Source organism: Grus americana, chromosome 1 (assembly GCF_028858705.1).
Source record: "Grus americana isolate bGruAme1 chromosome 1, bGruAme1.mat, whole genome shotgun sequence".
NCBI classification, from domain to species: domain Eukaryota; kingdom Metazoa; phylum Chordata; class Aves; order Gruiformes; family Gruidae; genus Grus; species Grus americana.
The window spans coordinates 35,068,616-35,087,889 of NC_072852.1; the positions used below are offsets into that span (position 1 = coordinate 35,068,616).

At 44.4% G+C, this 19,274-nt stretch overlaps 1 protein-coding gene across 3 annotated transcripts in view; it reads right to left on the minus strand.

Moving 5' to 3' along the window:
• Positions 1–217: 217 nt before the first annotated feature.
• Positions 218–19,274, minus strand: part of SLC38A1 (solute carrier family 38 member 1) — a 44,236-nt gene continuing 25,179 nt past the window's right edge. The window contains exons 7-17 of one of the 3 annotated variants that reach the window (XR_008577406.1): positions 18,955–19,036; positions 17,702–17,784; positions 16,729–16,787; positions 16,473–16,598; positions 14,175–14,254; positions 12,914–13,014; positions 9,612–9,730; positions 8,943–9,084; positions 8,737–8,834; positions 7,511–7,698; positions 218–359 (exon numbers count right to left, since the gene is read on the minus strand). Coding sequence is in view for 1 of the 3 variants with exons in the window: in XM_054827863.1 (XP_054683838.1) it covers positions 7,597–7,698; positions 8,737–8,834; positions 8,943–9,084; positions 9,612–9,730; positions 12,914–13,014; positions 14,175–14,254; positions 16,473–16,598; positions 16,729–16,787; positions 17,702–17,784; positions 18,955–19,036 (992 nt within the window). In the remaining 2 variants the exon portion in view is untranslated. Of the gene's footprint in view, positions 360–1,354; positions 7,699–8,736; positions 8,835–8,942; positions 9,085–9,611; positions 9,731–12,913; positions 13,015–14,174; positions 14,255–16,472; positions 16,599–16,728; positions 16,788–17,701; positions 17,785–18,954; positions 19,037–19,274 lie in introns of those variants that run through there. The other 2 variants (XR_008577405.1, XM_054827863.1) reach the window with 2 other exon arrangements.

The following is a 19,274-nucleotide window of genomic DNA, read 5'->3' on the forward strand; positions in this document are numbered from 1 at the left end:
GGAATGAGACATCTTAACAGTGGCCTGAATTTGGGCTTCAGCCTGAAGACTAACTGCAATTTCATGTGAACTTAAGTCAAACTGAGATGCCACTTGAGCCAAACGAGGAGTCTCTTCCCTCAGGCAGAGCTTGCCCTAGGTAATTTTCCTATTCGTTCTTAAGCAAGTAGGGACTGGTCAGATGAACTCAGAGATCTGGCTGACCTTGAGGACACATGAAGACCAAGCCAAACCAAAGGCCGAAGTTTGTGGCTGGACAGGAGGTTGGTGTTTGTTTCTTTGGCTGTGTGGCTTGAGGTGAGCTTCAGGTGAGTCCATCAGACTGCACTGCAGAGGGCAACAGATGTTTGTTGTTGTCTCTGCAAGCAAGGAAGAAAATCAATATAGCTTCTCTTTTTCCTCTGCTCCACAAACCATGCTCCTGTGTTTTAAGGTATGGCTCTGAGATGGTTATGCTTGGCTGGGTAGAGAAGTGGCTATGCACAAGCAGGAGAAGCTACTAGAGCAGGTCAGTGCAGAGGCTTGTACCTCTGTGCTCCCAGAATTATGGCTTCGAGACATTTCCCTGGGCTTGGGGAACGGGCAAGGATCCTCTGATACATAAATCCTCCCATCATTTATCCTGCAGAGGGGCCCAGGGAATTGTGCCACAGAGATGTTGGCTGTACTCATCCTGTTCAGGCAAGTAAGCTTGTCAGTCGTATGGATAGGACTCTAGCCAAGAGGTCTGACTCTAAGTGATCACTAAAGCCTGAGCACTAGTAAAATTAGTGGTCAAAAGCAAAAAGTTAGCATTTTCTAGACTCTCTAAGGCTTTGACAGAGGCACTTTGGCAGATCTAGCTGGGAATGCTTAAGACATTACTGTCCTTGGGTATCCTCCTCACCCATCTGCCAATGGCTTCTGCCTCCATAGCAGAGGGTCCGGCAGGGATGTAGCTAGTCCAAGCACCAGCTTGGCATCTGAACGCACACCCAACTCTAAGAGCCGCCCTTAGAGCTGAACTGCCTGACCTGACACTGAAACAGACTGGCAAGCACTCGGAGCAGACAGAAACAAGCACTGGGCTTGAGAAACGCTGTCATCTTCAGCAACCCCAGTCTGCAGTGACCATATGCCCCGGCTTCAGGTCCCTCCAAAACTGTATCAGAAACTTTACATTAATGCCCCATAGCCATCTATTGATGTTTTCGCTTTATATACTGCACAGGGTCTAATATCGTTGCCTTTGCAAGAGCTGCATGCCCTGAGCTCAGTGAAAACACTTGCAGAAGAGTGGGGAGCACATGCTATTTAAGGCATTATAATGATCTATAGTCATCTCTTTGAAAGAATGAGTATGGCCCCAACATTAGTTTAGATCACAATTTTAATGTTTAAAAACTATAGAGGTAACAGAGAGATTATAGAACTTAATACATTTTTTTTATTTACACACAGAAACTGAAAAACTGCATCGTTTATTTGGATATGAGCAGCACAAAGAATGGTGATGTTAGCAGGAGCAAAATATTACCAATGACTCACTTCAACAATCTATTGAGACGAGCTCATATCAAGCATACATCATTCAAACAGTATTGTTTATACTGGATCTGGGTGAGCCTTAACATACCTTGGGGACACTAAAAACAGGTTTCTATAAACAAGTTAAAGTTCAAGTCTTGTGGAAAAATACCTTTACAGTTTATATTTTGTTGGCTATAACACTGAAAACAAAACATACACTTGTATTAATTTGAAAAGCTCTGTAGAAGTGACTGCATATAGGTTTTTTTCCTCAAATTTGTGCTCACATTGAAAGCAAACATTATTTCAAGTTTCATTTTCATCCAAGACCATAAATTTAACATGGAAAACCCCCCCCAATTATTTTTAGATGCATTTCTCAACCTCTGTTTTTCAGCAATCCTGAAAAAAACACATTTCTGTGCTTTACCAGCAGGAAAGTCTATGCAAGGCTTTTGAGGGAGGCATTCTCAGGACATACACAACCCTCCCCTCATTCCCACCCCTGGACATGCAGCTGTCCCACGACCAAAATACTGGTCTCTGCCCATTCATAGAGTGGGATGTGCAAGCAGTGCCTGGCCAGGGATGCTCCTATCAGCCTCAGGTGTTAGTGTTTCGGTCGCATGATAGCAGCGTGCCTGGGTCTGCGGCGAAGGAGCAGCCACAGGACTCTTCAGGAAGGGAGTGGGCTAGAAATGGCATGGATTGCTCTGGTTGCTGCCCACCCCTGTCTTGTAGTACTTTTTTTTTGGAACTACAGGCATTTCTGGTGGCTGAAAATGGGAAGGCAGAAGTCCTGCCCTGACTTCTATTTGTACTAGTTGGGTAAATACATGCCTGGATACAGCATGGCATAATGCTGGGTCAAATTGCTGGCTGCAATTTGCTCTGGTTTCTGCATAAAGCCTTTTCAGCACTTTACTACCACCTGACCTCAGCTGAGGAGGTAAGAGGTACCTGGGGACCAAAGAGGCCCGTTACAAGGGAGATATCTTACCCAGCAGGAAGACTGGCTAACTTGCTATTGAGCAAACAGGGAGTCATGCACTGGAATTAATCCTAGCAATTTCATTGGACCTTTTATTTCTCTTTTTCTTCGTACATTAGCAATGTAATTATAATTTCAAGTTTAGGATTTAACTTGTGAACTCTTGGGGGAAAGGACAGGATATACATTTTGCTAAGTCAGAAGCTAAAGTATTTTGTATTTCTATTAAAATTATTCTTAATATGGAGAACCTACCTCAACACTTCTATATCATAGGGGATAAACAACTGCAAAAATATACAGCATCCTATTTATTTACAATATATATATGTACATAAAAATGAAATTTCCTACAATACAACACAACTGCATAGATTTGTCTTCAGAAACATAGGCATGTGTACAATTTGTGAATTCTAGACCTTTCCAGCCCTGTACTTATTATTCATTCATTATCTTTTTTTTTTTTTCACAGTTTGTTACAGAAATCCTTACATTAGATACAAATAAAACATTCTTTGTGTAAGTTATAGGAAATAAGGATTTTCCTGACGCCAAGGGCTCTGGGGAATTGTTTAAGAAAGCAGCCTGGCGCCAGGAGATAAAGCCATCTTGTGGAGCTGCTGATGGAGCTGAGTACATTCTGCTGTGCCTTTCTCCTACAGGCACTGGGGTGGGACAGTAGGACTGGAGGTGGTACACCACCATGTGGAAAGGGTTTTGTTTTGACCAAGATGCTCTTTAGCCTTAATGTAAGGTTCAAGCAAAGAAACATATTCCTTTGAAGATAAGCTAGAGATACCATTCATTGTTACTGTTAATATCAGAGAGCGCTGTGGTGCTTATGCATTGTAAGGCAGATGTACAGACACAACCCATATATCATCCACCCTGCAGTGTGACCTATCACAAGTGGAGCACAAGCTATGGGTCGGTATGTGGCTCAGGAAAGCAGCCCTCGGGAGTGGATGGGCATCCCCATCCCTGACCGAGCAGGATGAGACCAGCCGTTCTGCCCTGGGCCTGGGCAGCACTCAGTCCACATCAGCCCTACAAAAGGTCTGTGCTGGGGCACGGATTTGGCATTGGCCCTCCGAGCAGGAGCAAGCATCACCCAGCAAGGTCACTGCTCCCAAGATGCTGTTCCCAAATAACAATTTACCGTGTTTTACTTACTAGGCGTGTTTGCCATCGGACAGAGAAGGGCAGTTGTATTCTGCAGCCATAAGGGTGCTTTAAGCTCACGACTATTTTCTTTGCAATGTGCTGTGGACTAGGAGAGGCATCCAGGCTGTCTTTTAAGTGTAGGATTAACTCCTACAGTCTTATTAGGAGCCCCTTTTTCTGATTAGTCCTTCCTTGTCCCTCACCACTCAATTGTTGCTATTACGCAAATTAAAATTTTAAAGTATTTTGTTGTAGCTATTAGGAGCAATTTTGCATCCAGTCTATGACATTTGCAGTGCTCACAATAGTGATAAACTCTCTATGAAAAGAAAGCATGCTACCACCTACTAAGTAGATACGGTACTCCGGATCCTATTAATTTAACAAGAGAAACTCCTACAGCATTTCACTGTGCTCTTAAAATCCTAGCTAAAATGTGGGACTCGTACATCGTTGGCTACAAGTTCACTATTCCAAATGAACTGAATAACAGCAGTACATTTTACAGATAACCTCATACAAATATTGTCATCCATCACTGATGTTGACAGTTACAGCAGGGTCTATTGCATTCTGTTAAGAATGTATAAACCTGATGAGAAAACAAAAAGCACGTTATTTCACGTTCATTACCACAGACATCAATAAACACATGATTCCTTTCCATAAATATCTATAAATATGATGCCAGTAAATCAGTCTAAGGAAAATTCCTTTTTTTTTTTTTTTTTTCAGAGACCCAGAAACAAAGTCTGTTTAAAGACTCAATATTTTGGGTATCTATTTTTCAGTATTTTAAGATATACTTTGATGGTTTGGTACCTCCGGTAATTTCACTCTATGCACACACCCAGCTCATTCTTCTATTTATCCAGTAAAACTCCAGTATACAAATAAACTGGGAAAAAGAAGAAGGCAGAATAGCAAAGAGGAGACAGAGGGATAGTGATGGAGGAGATTTGGGAAGATGCAAGGAGCAATCAGTCACCCAACAGCCCTTCAAGTTGAAGGAAGCTGGGTGCCAAAATTCAATGGTTGGTATTTTAAACACAAGACTACAGACTATTTGGGGGCAGTGGGAGGGAGATGTCGCAGCTGTGTCCTTGCTGGGACCCTGTGCAGCAGGTCAGACCTCTAGCTCATACCTGGGTACTTGAAAGTCACTCCCAGGATCTCCTCTCTCACAACCCCCCAATGCACAGAGCTGCACTGCTTATAAATCAGTAGTAGAAGAAAGATAAAGGGGGGAGGAAAGCAGGATAGCCCTGGAGCATCTTGAGGATAACACTGTACAGCACTCTCAGGTCTGAGTTAGGTTTTTTAGAATAAGCTTCAGAGAGATTATAAGGCACCTCAAAACCTGAAACGTGACGCCAGCACGCTGAGTCAGAGAATGGACTGAGATGCTAGGCTTCTGCTGCAGTGACCAGGGAGACTTGGGTGTCTGCAAAAGGGGAGCCACAAACATATCCCGAGCTGGGAAGATGCCTGGAACGAGCTGCGAGGAGATAGTAACCAAGCCTAGGTTCTTCTCTCCAGAGCTTGACTAACACCTGGGCTCCTAGCTATGGTAGGGACTTCTCTGTGAATAAGGGCAGGGATCAGTCTCATAAAGAGAAAGCGCAGAGAGAACTGGTGACCCGCAACATCGCAGGCAAGGGTTTGAGACCAGCCGCAGGAAAGCACGAGTGACCTCAGCCCGGGGGTCCCAGGTAGCCCAGCGGTTCATGTGTTAAATGCTGGGCTGGGGGTGCTTGGGAGGAAGGACGCCACACTGGAGTCCTTGCTGGGAGCCTGTGAGTGAAGGTCTGAGGGGCCAGGTGGAGGACAGAATGAGGGAACCCTGCTCTGCAGTCTAGCACATCACTTTGCTCAGAAGAAGGCTTCCAGTTTTTTTTTTGCTGCTGGGCTACTCCGAGGACTTGGGCAGCCTGCCGAGTCCACTCTGCCTTATTTCTGATCACAGTATCGGCAGAACCGGGTACCTCACTGCCTAGGCTGAGCTACAAATCTAGCAGGCTTAGCTTCTGCAGCATGAACGCTCTGCATCTCGACGCCCAAATTGCAAGGAAGGCCCCAAATGAACCTCTCTGGATGTTACCCTTAGAAACCAACTTTCGAGGTCCTAAGAAGTGCTGTGTGGTCTCAACTCTCAGTGACTTCAAGCCGTGTAGGACAAGGCAATGGCAACTGGGGCAGTTCAATAGCTCACAGAAATCCCAAGATCCCGACTTCTCCATCTCTAACCTTAAAAAAGAGCAAGCTGCAATGACAGGTTTCCCACAGCTGATGATAGTGTCCTTCCACAGTTACAATGGGAGTCAGCAATGAACCAGCTACTGGGAACAAGAGGGTCACTGCATACTGACAGGTACGGCTCGAGCACACCCAGGGCACAGCCCTTGGGCGTGAAGTGGGGCTCCCTTTCACCATCGGTTCTTTCAGTGGGAGCCGGGTTCACATTTCAAGACACTTCTTAGCTCACACGGTGAATGATACAAAGTGAACACATTTATGCTGCTGGCAGTGCACTAATAGAAGATGTCTGCTCAGGATGGTTAACAATCACCTGCTTAGCATTTGAGTCTCTACAAGTAGTTCTCTACACCAGCTCTAAGGCATTAGGCTAATACTTGTTTTGTGGACAACAGATGCAAGTTACAGTATTTCCGCTAGTAGTAATTTAATGTCTTTAATTGTTATGGAGAATCAATGAGCAATGTAAATGAAACATTTTAAATATAAAAGTGTTTCTGTTTGTTTAAAGAAATGTTACAGATTTCAATTTCCATTAGAAATCCAGTAGTTTGGCAGGGTGAGTCAAATCCTGCTCCCACTGATGTCAAAAACCCCACTGACTTCAGCGGGAGGAGGGTAAGACACAAGAGAAGAGCCAGTCTCTACAAGGTATGTACAAATGAACTCCAGAATAGAAAAAGCATGAGGTATGATTAAATGTGTAGGTTTTGATAAAACTGGAGCTTGGTATTTTTTTTTTTCTGAGAGAAGTGGTGTATTAGTAAGCAGTTCAATGCTGAAGGAACCAGACTTCCTATGGAAATCTCACAGCATCTCCTTCTCTTCAGGCTCAAGTACTCATGGCTTGGGGTCAAATCTAATTCTGATCAGGCTCCAGCTGAAGTGTGCCAGGGGAATGGTGGCTGGTGGTGGTGGCTGTCCTTCTCCTGCTCCCTGCACCCCATCACAAAGACACACAGGTCTGTTCCCCAAAGCCACACAGGTCTGTTCCCCAAAGCCACAAAAGGGCCAAGCCCTGGGGCTGGCTCCCCCACCAGAACATTAGGGAGAAGCAACAGATTTAGGACGTACGCTTATACTATGCTCATTTACGCTCTCGTGGTGCCTTTCGTGCCTGTATCCAGAATGCTACACTTAACACAGTGAGGCAAATGGCGCACGAAACAGCAACAGAACAAACAAACCAACAAACCGGATGTGTACAGTCGGAGAGCAGAGTTTTGGCTAAAAGGCAGGGGGAAAGGTGTGAACTGACATCACTCCAGTTGGGATTGATAACAAGAGGCGGTGCTGCCCTAAAGCAGCAGAGCTTATGGTTGAAAGGCTAAGGACAGTAATGGAACAATGCAATTCATGGAAGGAAGAGGGGAAACAAATTAATTGTGATGAATTTCTATGAGCAACGTTCTATATAGTCTCACAGACAAATAACACAGACTTTAGGCTGATCTGATAACTCAGTATCGGGGGACAGAGTGATATGCCTGTTGGAAAAATGGGTCTGTTTTCTGCAAGAAAATACACCCAGAACAGTATTTTCAGTACTGGATAATCATTATTTGGATTTGATTTGAGTAAACTCACAAAAGATGGAATAGATAACAGAACGGATGGTTGCGATTTTGGTGTGTAGCAAACGGGGGTGTCTTCTTTTCAGCAAGAGGTGAACTTCAGTGGCCTTCGGCACTGCCTCCTGATTGTACCCAGTCATAGATGACCAAGGGAACGCTCACTAGGGAAAACATTATCCCCAGCACCAAGAAAAGAGAAGCCTGGAACAAAAAGGAGAGAAAATTAATGAATAAAGTGAAAAGACAATTAATTCAAGTATGTTAACTTCTCCTCTTAAGGAGATTTACAAGGTGATGTATCAAAGTTATCAGCTAAAATGGGATAGCACTTCTGGTAAAGACAAGACCCATAGATAATTAAACAGATTAGCGTCATTAATAATTACTCACTGAACACCAAAACCAATTTTTTTCTCCTTTCAATTCACTTCTTAAACACCAATCACCTTTAAAGAGGATTAAGCGAGTCTGGTTTTAGGACTGAGAGGCTCTGCTCTTTTCAAAGCCTCACGGAAATAAGTATACTCTTCCCATCAGATACGTGTCCATCAAAGATCAGCCCTTTCATCTTGGGGTCTGTGGATGGAGCCACAAATGAAACACAGGGTTCCTGCCTGTCTGCTCAGAGCAGGAAGGTCTGACCTTATGATGCTTCCAGTGCATGCCCCGTTAGACTGGGAATACACAGGAGTGTTGCACCTTTTCAGCTGCAGCTCTTTCTGGGGCTGACAGGAAATCTTTCCAAGGCTCATCTCCATCTGCTCACATGTGCCAAAGGGCTAGCATTTCAGCCAGCTGCTTCTGGTGGAAGCACCCTAAGTCTGACTTGGGTCCATTAGAACCACAAGGAATACTGCAAATGGAATGTGTTGCGCACTTTCTGAATCAACACGCTGAAACAGAGAAAGTTTGCTGGGCTGAAAGGGCTGCCCAAGGGGGCTGGAGGGGTACATGAACCCCGCCGACAGCTACGGCTGCTGCAGAGCCAGGGGAAGAGCCCCTCGCCCCACAAAGAAGGGCCCTCCAGAACACAAGGTGCCCCCCTGCGTGGTGCAGCCCCTCCACTGGGAGACCCCCAGGGTAAGGAAAGGAGAAAGGCAAGGCTGACTGAAACAAGGAGGGGAGGGAAAGTAACGTAAAGAAGCTCACACATATGTTCAGATGAGATATGCTTTACTCTAGCACATGATAAGGAATGACAAGACAAAAGCGTTGCATTGGCGGGAAAGGAATGCATACCCAAATCCTCTGAGTCAACTTTGATCCATCCTGCTGTGTAATTTTTAAATACAATGATGAAGGAAGAATGAAAATCAGCATATTGGCAGAAGTGACCCCTGCAAAATTAAAATAAATGAGTTTTGTTAGCTGTCAGCAACAGCTGATTATTGTGTTGCTGATTAGCAACAGTCTTTTATTACTAGTACAAAAGCAGGATACTGTACCTACAACTCCAAAAATATCCTTCATGTTTGGGATAAAAATGACTAACAGGTTGATGATAATCAAAAGAACAAAAGTAACCCAAACATGACGGCATAAGTCAAATTTTGTTTTTCTAGCCAGCTCAAATAATGATGAACGTACCTGTAGGAAGAGAGAGAGAGTTCTCTGTCAGGAACAGTCTATAAGCCAATTCAAAGCTTCCCCTGTTTGTTTTAACCAGTTCTTCATGCGACAAGTGCTGCATAGATCTGTCAGAAATTTTGGGGTCTTTTGAAATAATCCTTAAAATTATTTTGATATTTCAAAATGGTGGGTATACTTGCATCTGCAGTAGGATATTGCTCTCTTTCTAACATGCCTTTTGGGATCCTTCTACACTTAAAAATGAACTTTATCTCTGAGCCTGCTCCAGTGAAGTAATGTGAAGTGAGAGAGAGCCCTTGTGAATTCAATTTAAAACAGATTTAATACCAAAAGCGATTAATTTATTTCCCACAGGGAGAACTTCTCCAGAAGTTAGTGGGAGTCTGATAAGGGAAAAGACTGATCCAAGCTCAAGCTCTTTTAGCTGCAACATCACTGTCTCACCAACTGCTGGACTGTGGTTTGAAGAAACGCACCTTGTACAGCCGTTACCAACTTCCAAACTGTGTGGAGCTTTTACTTACAGTGAAAAAGAGCACTGGCACTGTGAGTATCACCGCAACGATCACAGCCAAGCGCACGGTCAGGATGAGGATGTCATCTTTGCTTTGGTACTTGTGAAGCAGATCTGACTGCACATTGTCTATGGAAAAGACAGTGAGATAAGTGTTCTGGCAAACAGGCAATTCATTCACAAAAATCATGGCTTAACAACAGCCTTCTTGAACAACAAGTGATTTATCTGCAAACAAAAGAGTACGGAATGAAACATTCTTGAGTTAAAACAGAGCTTTGAACCAAATCCTAATGATCCCATTATTCCAGATTAATCCTTTGGAGGCCTGATTTAGGAATGCATCCTAATTCAAGACAGCACATGCCTAAGTCTAAGGTAATTTTCACTGTGGAAAGACAACAGTGAGACATACAGGAAAGCTTGCTTACATATATACTTATATAAAAAAATAAGTAAAGTGAAATAAGCTATTTCTAATTGGTTCTGTGGGCTTTTTTTTTTTTTTAAGTTTCAAATGATAGGAAAATAACCACATGCACTGCAACGGCTGAACTTAATATAAACTACAAGGTTTTTGAGCTAAATTAGTCTAAACAGCAAATAAACTTCCAGCAAAAACCAGTGCCCTTGTTCTGAACGAAGAACAAAGCCTATCTCGGGTCATCTCTCAGTGGGATGCTCTGACATTTGCACTCAAATCCCTCGGCAGCTCCTCTGAGGGCTGCCCTGGTGGTTTTTTCTCTTGAACCTGCCACCCCCCCAGCAGTGCCTGCAGCTCGGCCCCACGTGGGTCGGCGGCCCCAGCAGTCAAGACAAATGGTGGGGGGTGTGTCTAATGGGGAGGCACTGGTGATATTTTAATATGACCTCCTGCAAAAATGTTTCCTTGAAGCTGTGATAAATACTGCGAAGTGCGTCTGCATGTACTAACCAACAGGAAAACCAAGTTGCTGAGGGACCTACGCGTTTGCTTTGCAACCTTTAAATATCTAGGAGCAATAATCTAAGGGGGTGGCTGTTAAGCATGTCACAAAAACATACTTGCTGCCCCTTTTTAGGCTCATGTTTTGTTTCTGCTGCTAATCTTAGAAAGCTGATGGTAAAAAGTAACAGGTCTTAAACCAAAGTCCTTAAAGGGAACTCGGTGGCCACGTCTAGTTTAAAATCTTTGGCACTTGGTAAAACCTTGTGTATTTCTGGAGGCAGAGGGATCTGTCCTGCGGCCAAATGCCTGTGCTCCCCCCAGGACGCCCTTCTGGGGAGAGACCATGGGTCAACACCACCTACGCAGTGCTTGAATCCCCACCAGGAGAAAGAAAACACTTTCCCACCTCCCTGCGGATTAGGAGTGGGGTTTTCAAGCCGGGCACATGCAGAGCTTCTGCGACACAGAGCTTACTCTGCTCCTGCAAGCACAGACTGCAACTTCTGTACGGCTCACGGACTGCAGCCAGGTAGGAAGTGAAGGGCAAGGCTTACAGTTGAAGGTCTGTTTTCCTTTCAGCTAGATACACCTCAGAGCCCAACCACAGTGTGACCTTTTAGGGGAAGAAAAACACCTCTTTTCTGTAATTCTGCAATGTAAATATAGTCATCACCGCAACACTTTCGAGAATACAGCAAACAGACAAGTAGTACTGGTGTAAAGAAAAAATGGCCACAATAAAAATGCTGTTCTTACCCAGGTAAGGGTAGAGAAGAGGATTAGAAAACTGTAAGTGAACATAATAAAGGTAAGGTGTTGTCATTCTTAAGGGGAAGAAGGATCAAAGTGGAGGAATTTTAGATGCCCTCGGTGTCTTTTTTGCTGCCTGTCACGGCACTGACCCTTGCAGAAGCCCCAGTGGAGCCGCACAGCTTCCACTTGCGGGCTCTTGGCGCTGGGGAGCAGGGACGCCTGACGTGGGGAGAGGCACACGAGACACCCCAGGGATTCCTCCGCCGTTCCCCCTCGGGAGGGCCAGAAGGACGCAGCCCCTACCTCCTCCATGGACTCCAGACCCTCGTCCTTGAGGGGCGTGGGAGATTCCCAGAGAGAAGCGCCACGGATCTGCCTCCTCAGATCCCTGGGGCAATCACATCAGAATCTCCTCCCTGCCAAAGCGAAGGGGTCCGTGCTGATTTACACCCACTTGCTCCCTGGGGCTGCTAATTTGATGCGCTTCTACGAAAATGTGTTAGACGGGAGCAGTTGGATGAGAACGGCTGTTGCTGTTGTCACTTGCAGCATATTTGCAGTTTTATTGGGAAAATGAGAACAGATGACCTCAAGTTACTTCAACACATGCAGACTCAAGGCCTCATAATCAGAATGAGAGCCTGAGAAAACAAATATGAGATAGGTAGACCTTTGGAAAAAAAAAATGCCACATTTCATATTTACTTATTTTCTTTCTCTTGCAATACATGGCTCACAGGAATGCTATCATGAATGAGGAGATTGTAACAAAAAGGTCACTTGGAATAGGGTGGAGAAGACTGATGACCTTTTGGTGACCCTAAGGTAAAAGGCAAATACCAGTTTTGTCATCTGTCTTGTAACCCCTTAAAGGTCCATGGAAAGAAGACACTGCTTTTCAACCTTCCCATTATACTGGACCATGGGAGTAGCTTCCTGGGCAACATTCATATTTTATCCTGCTTTACTTAATAATTGTGCCTTTAGGGCATACATGTTGTATCCTTTAGCGATACAACTTCATTTGTTTTGTTTCTTTATGTGAATCGATAGGCATGAAAAGAGATAAACACTGAAATAACTATCCTTTGGTGGCTGAGCTGGTACAACACTTGAAGCTCCCCCACCTTCACTGCCAGTTTATTTAACCAAGACCTGAAGGGGTCAGCTCTAGGGACACAGGGAAAACATTTGGTCTTTCACCTCTGTGATAAAAGTGTCAATAAGAAAATGAAAAAGCTGTGATGGCTGATTTGATACTCGTTTCCTAGGACCTGCTCTCAAATCTGTCTCATTTTATGCAGATATGCATGCTTCAGTCATTACCAATGTACACAACATTCAGGTGAGCACCTTGGAACAAAAATCTTAGCTAATCCCCAAATTTGTCAAACAAATCTCTCCCTCATATTTGGAATATGCCTTTTGCAAATACTACTTTCACTTGTGCTTTTCATCCACAGGGAGAAAAGAGGAAAGGATTTGTACCTTCAGTATGAAAATTTTAAGGAAAATTATTTGAGAAAGTATTTTAATATAAGTGAATGGGACTTTCCTTTCCAGCTGGGATACGCTATTGATTTCACATGTATTCCCTTTCTACTTTGATCAGTAAAGAACTGCATACTTACCATAGAAAGTCAAATAGCCAAATATGGCAGTCATAAAGTACATCACAAACATGGCAAAAAATGAGATATTTGAAACCAACTGCATTCTTTTCTGTGAACGGCTGGAGAAAGAAGAAAAAAAGAACACATAAAAAATGGTTGGGCTGGATTTTTCAATAGCTGTTTAAAAATAATACGTATTAAGTCTTTGCATAAACTTTGTAATTCTGGGGAGACTCATGAATGCATTTTCATTTAAAATGGGAATTCATTGACAGCTGCACAGGGAAGGGAAGGACCAGGGAAACAGACCCTACTTGGGGCTTAAGTCAAGAAATGCCGGGTCTGCCCTGTGGTTCTGCTCCCTGGCCATACCCGCCTAGACAGAGTGAAGGGTGAAGCCAGCTGGAGAAGGATGGCCCTTAAACACTTGAGTAATTAAATTAAAAGGCCGAAATATAGGAAGAGTAAAATTATGTACAGGGAAAAAAAACCATTCTGAATGTTTGCAGAGAAACATTTGTGTCCCGGTGGGTAGAAAATAATGGATGTATGCAGACCACTGTCTGTGAAATAGTTTAGGTGTAAACATTTAACTTTCAGATATTTGTTCTGAAATACTCACACTCTGGTACCTAAAGTTGGACTTTTAAATCCACACAGGGATGCCCTAAATAGACACCTGGGAACCTGCTGGAGTCTCTTGAAACTCCAAACACCCAGCAAGTGTCTGGGATCTGAGGGCACCCATGGATCTGGGTGACCCCAACCTCTCTCCTGGGGCTCCCCCTGTGGCCCGGGACCCCCTTGCAGCCCCCCCGGGGCTGCCAGCGATGCTGCAGCAGGGCCAGTCTCCACCTCCCCACAGCCCTGCCCAGCCAGGGGTGTCAGCCAGACAGCCGTACCAGCAAAGGTCTTTTAGTACAGGCGAGCCTGAAAATACTTTTTTTTCCTGGTACTGCAACAGATTTTTAGTTGCACTGGAACAAACGCTGTTAGCTGAACACATGCCTCTCTCCTATGCCAAATAACGACCGGCACAACTTGGCTCTCCCCAGGCTGCTGTGTACTTCCAGAGAAAACTCCCAAAGTGTTGCATTATCCTCAACTTCCCTCGCCCCCACCCCAGCGGCATGCCTGGGAGGCCAGCTTGTTGGGTGTTATTAAAGCACATCTCCTCCGAATGGCACGAATGACTCAGAGCACCTCTGCGCTAACATTTTCCATGCAAAGCGGTTCAAAACAATTAACTGGGAGAAAAAAAAAGAAGAGAAAGGCTTACTCTTTAAGTTCGCTGTAAATCGGGAGGACTGACGGGTGGCACACAAATGCAAAAGCAATGGTGGGCAAGGCGTACACGGTCTGTTCAGAGAGAATTTCAGAGAAGAAGTTAAGAAGTATTTCCCCCAGCGGCGTGAAGAAATGATCCGTGTTCCACTACCTCAGCTCCCAACTCTCTGGACTCTTCAACCAAACGTTGAGAGCCTTTAGAGAAGGCAGAAGACCTGTCAATTAGCACGTCTTTAATGAAATATGCAGAGCAGCGCTTTTTCAATGGGAGAACAAAGTCTTCGCGTTGGTCACGCGAACATAGTCCTGACTCTGCTTGCAGAGCTGGATGCCATGTGGCTGCTGGTTTTGCTCCCTGGGATGGGCTTCCCTGCCCAGCTACTGCCACCGTTACTAGCACACCGTCACACGTAAAAGGGACGTATGATGGGTCATTGCTACGCTACCCTGCCTTAGCATGGAGAGGGGTGTGCACCCGTGGTGCTAAGGCTGAAGTCCTGAAGAGGAAGCCCATATCCAGACTGTAAGAAAAGAGAAGAGGAATGCAGAACTTACAAATAAATCGATATTTCAAGGTACCAGACTGAGTCCCTTCATTTCCCAGGCCAACAAAAGGGCTAGGAGGGCTGTGGAGGGAGCATGCTTTTCCTTGGGGAAAGAGAGAGACCGTTACGTCACCAGGAAGCGCAGGAGGTCTCCGAGGGGGACCTCACCCCCTTCTCCACCAAAAACCTGAGTGAGTTTCAGTCCTCAGTGTACAGCCAAACTTCACAAATGATCTCAGCGCCCAAGCGCTTCCATTCTCCCCAGGGAACGGGTACGAGCAGAGATCACACGAAAACCAGATCCTCCTGTGAGGACAAAATGAGTCCATTCCTACATGTGGCTCTCCTTGACCCTCTGAGATCTGCTTGTGCTGGCCACAGGCATCTCCTTCCCACAGAAGCCACCCTGGGGTACGCCCCAGGCTCGACAGATTCAGTAAATACATTGGTTGCTCTCCAGAGATCCTTTCTCACCCAGACCTGTGCTGCCTCCTCTCCCTCACTCACAGCACGCTACTGTTGTGGAGTTTGCATCCATGGAGATAATGGGAAGTTGCCTGGATGCTGTGCTGGGCAACCAGCTCTTGGTGGCCCTGCTTGAGCAGGGAGGTTGGACCAGGTGACCTCTAGAGGTCCCTGCCAACCTCAGCCATCCTCCAATTCTGTGAAACTGTCTCTTCTCTCACATACCAAAGTTGCTAAATTGATTTGCAAACGGCTGGCCCCAAGGGCAAATCTTGAGAGTTCAGCTCCATCATGCCTAATTCAGGACCGATTTTTCTGATGTGCCTGTGTCCACTCTGAGGCAAATGCTGACACTTACTGTAGGAGAAGGTGGCTGCACTTCAACGCTACCTAAAATATACCTACACCTAAGCTGCTATTGCACACCAAGTTAACTAATTCTTGGTCCCTCACACCGGATCTGGGCTGATGGCTACCCCCAACTAAAGAAAAGCGCTCGGTTTGGCTTCTTCAACTGAAGCTGGTAAGATGAATTTAAAACAATTTAATTTTCGTATGCGCGTGCTATACATGCACATTCCCTACGAATGTGACTGTGACAGCCTGAGGACCCTGCCCCGCTGGATATGGTGCTGTTTCATGAGCACTGCGCCCCAGCACAGCTGACAGGAGCAATCCTCCTGCTCCCACAGCTACAGCCAGTTGCTCTTTCTCATTCTCTTGGCACAACTTTTCCTGCAGCTGTGTGGCAATGGCGGAAAGCATCCAGCTGAAAGGCAATCAAATTTTTGCTGGATTAGCTTTCGACTGTCTCCTTTTCCCGATCCAGTTCACCATATGGCTACAGAAACACGTACTCTGTCACAAAGAAGCGGTTTATGTGCAGAAGGACAGAGGGATTACTTCTGGGCTTTGGATACAGGAATGGCTTACGCAGCCTCTGCTGAACTACAGCCTAAAGGTGCAGTTGCAGCACAGACAGTAAGAAGCAGTGGAAAGGAAAACGCTCCCAAAGAAAGTGTTTGTTGTACAGTGGGTGGTAGCTCAGGCTCACAGCCTTAGCACGTCTGCTACCGGGGCAGAGCAAGACCACAAGGAGGTACACTCAACACGGCAATCTCCGTAAGACTGGGCAAGGACACCCACTGTGCATTCACCACTGGAGCACAAGTGGAAGCATGGAGAATCAGGCCCTACATGGTGCTGATCAGATTAAGAACACGGGGTGTAGGTGCATATATTATGTGAAGTAAAAATAAGTATTATAAAAAGAAACATACCTTGGAATTAAAGATAACATACTTTGGCTTACACATATGTTCATGTGCTGAGCTATTTGATAGGAAAGATGATGTTGTATTTAGCTCCGATCCACCACAGGGAATTTGAAACTTCTTGTAAATAACCTAGAATGAGAGTGGAAGACAGCTAATTGCTAAAAAGAATAATAAAAAGCAAATTAAAATTAAAAAGACAGAGAAATTGTGACTATTCTGTCAAATGACTCATCCAACAAAGAAAGCAAGCTGAACTTACCACTATCAGGAAAAATACCATGCAGCTTAATGAAAATCCACTGGTATAGCCAAGATACCCTGAAAGAAATTAAAAGGAAATATCATACAACATTATTTTATTAGCCATATCTTGGTTTTTACTTCTTTTCGCTGCTTCATGAGAAGTTTAAATGTATTATACATTTAATATGTATCGTGAGTTTCTGGGCAGGACAACAGCATGTCCTGTTGGTGTGGGAGTCTCCCACGTTGCAAGCCTCTGGCTTTCAGACAGAGCTCAGCTTTTTTCTGACCAGTTTGACTTCCTCAGGGTCACCTTTACAGCAGTTTAATTACTTTCACTTTTGAAAGGGGATTTGATAATTGAAACAAACCTGAGAATATGCAGTTGCAATCAGAACGTGACCCAGATTCCCTGATACGAGCCACGTCAGCTCAGTATGGGTCATTTCCTCAAAAGGAAGATCCCAACAGGACTTCAGTGCCAAAACTTGTTACACGGTTTTAAAAAATACATTGTGTACTTATTGGCATCTCTGTGGACTCAAACACATTTGACAATGTAATCCTCTGTAGACATCTTACTTCAAAGCCCAACACCTCCAATTAACCTCACCACTAAAAATTTTGATGCTGATAGATAAATAAGTTATTTTTTGTAATCTCACAATTTGTGAATTTATTTTTACAGACTACACATAAAACAGAATTGCCTTATGAAACAAAGACACTTTTAACTATAATTTTTAAAATAAATTTCCAGAATTGTATGGATAAAGCTGGTTTATACTGAGTTCAACTGCTGTGACAATTTAGGCCTACTTGTTCCTAGATGCTCAAAATACAGCTTATTCCTGGACCGGGGAGGCTGCTTAGATTACAAGGACAGCCCCTTTTTTTTTTTTAATTATGGTTGAGTTGCCAGTGTGGCTGTCAGTGGCATGAAGTCTAGGGTCCTTTATTTTATTCCCACAATGGCATTTACATCTTACCTAAGTTCTTAAGGAGACATAAAGGGAGGATTATACCAAACGTCACTGTGACAACAAGAATCCGCCCATCCACGTACCATTCCCTGTATAAAACATTAAAAAAAACCACACCGTGAGCACACCTTAATCCCTCTCTGATTTTCCTCACACTAAGTCATCCTCTTTGACTGCTACAGTTACAGAACCATCTTTGGTCTCCTGACCCTACAAGCTCCTACAAAAGGAGAGATGGGGGCAACATCTGACCTTTGTAGAGTCATTAAACATCCAGCCCTTAAAATTTGGCACTGCTCTGACTCAGATATGGCAGGTTTTCATAGTCACTAGAGAAAATATCACCCTAATGCTGGGATCAGCGAGTGGGACTGAGAGGCAGAACAACACCCGCCGTAACCTGATATAAGCCACCCTACCAGGACGAGGAAAGATTGTGCAAAGGCCCACACATACAGCACAGGGCAGGGGCCGGGGCGGGGAACACGATTCGTTGCTAAAGCACCCAGGCACGTGCCTGGAGTGGCAAACCAGGCTCCTGCGGGCTGGCACACACTAGCCAGCCCGAGGCTGTATCTCCTTCTAGCAAAGTGCTTTGAATTCTGCTGGAAAGCAAGAAAGGGGAGAAGGGACAGTGTTAGTGATGTTCTGTATGACCTAATTCCACTGCTCAGTCTAATTTAGTATGAAAGCCTGAAGAATAGGATCTCTACCTTCCTCTTGTGCACTACAGCACACCATATAACCCCGTGCAAAGGATATTTACCACTACAAAGAAATACCACCCCTCTATTAAAGAAGTCGGCAAATGTCAAGGAGTGATTAAGTGGCAGAAATCTAAGTATAATATTCTGCAGTTGTCATAGGCTAGTATCAAAGAATTTCATACTATGGACAGTGCTTCAGGGGCAAAATCCTGTAAGATGTATGCTAAGAATGCAGGGAAATAGTATGTTAAACTTGTATTGTTCTCAATATCTTCAAGTGTTGCCTAGAACTGTAGAAGTTTGGATCCTATGATAACAGGTTTCTATAAATCACAATTTTGCATGAAAATCTGGTATGTGGAGAGAGCAACTGCTGATGACTTAACCTTTTATTTCCTATCCATCCTCTTTTCCTTCCCAAAGTTGTCTTGGTTTTTATCAACCCCCTGAGAAAAGCTACTTTGACAAACCTGAAGAGCTTTTATAAACATATTCTTAAACTTACCTACACAATGTTAAAATTCTATAATCAGTAAAATGAATTCAACTTACGAAAAAGATTCTTCTTTTCCCATTAGAAACTTTATGGCAGAAGGCAGCTCATTTTTGACTATGAAGAGATAGCTCAACATTGCTGGAGGAAGAAGAAAGTCAGTTTACAAAATGGATAAGATATTTTGTGGAATAAGTACAGAGAAACAGCCTGAGCCTTTTCCACATCAGCCTCTGACAGAAAACCCTGAACTATACCTGACTGTAAACTGCTCATCATTCAGTAATACGGCATTTTTAAAGGGCTGCATGCACAGTGTTAGTCACAACTATATTGAGGGGCATGAAGATCCCAAGACATCACTGAGGGAAGGAGGAAC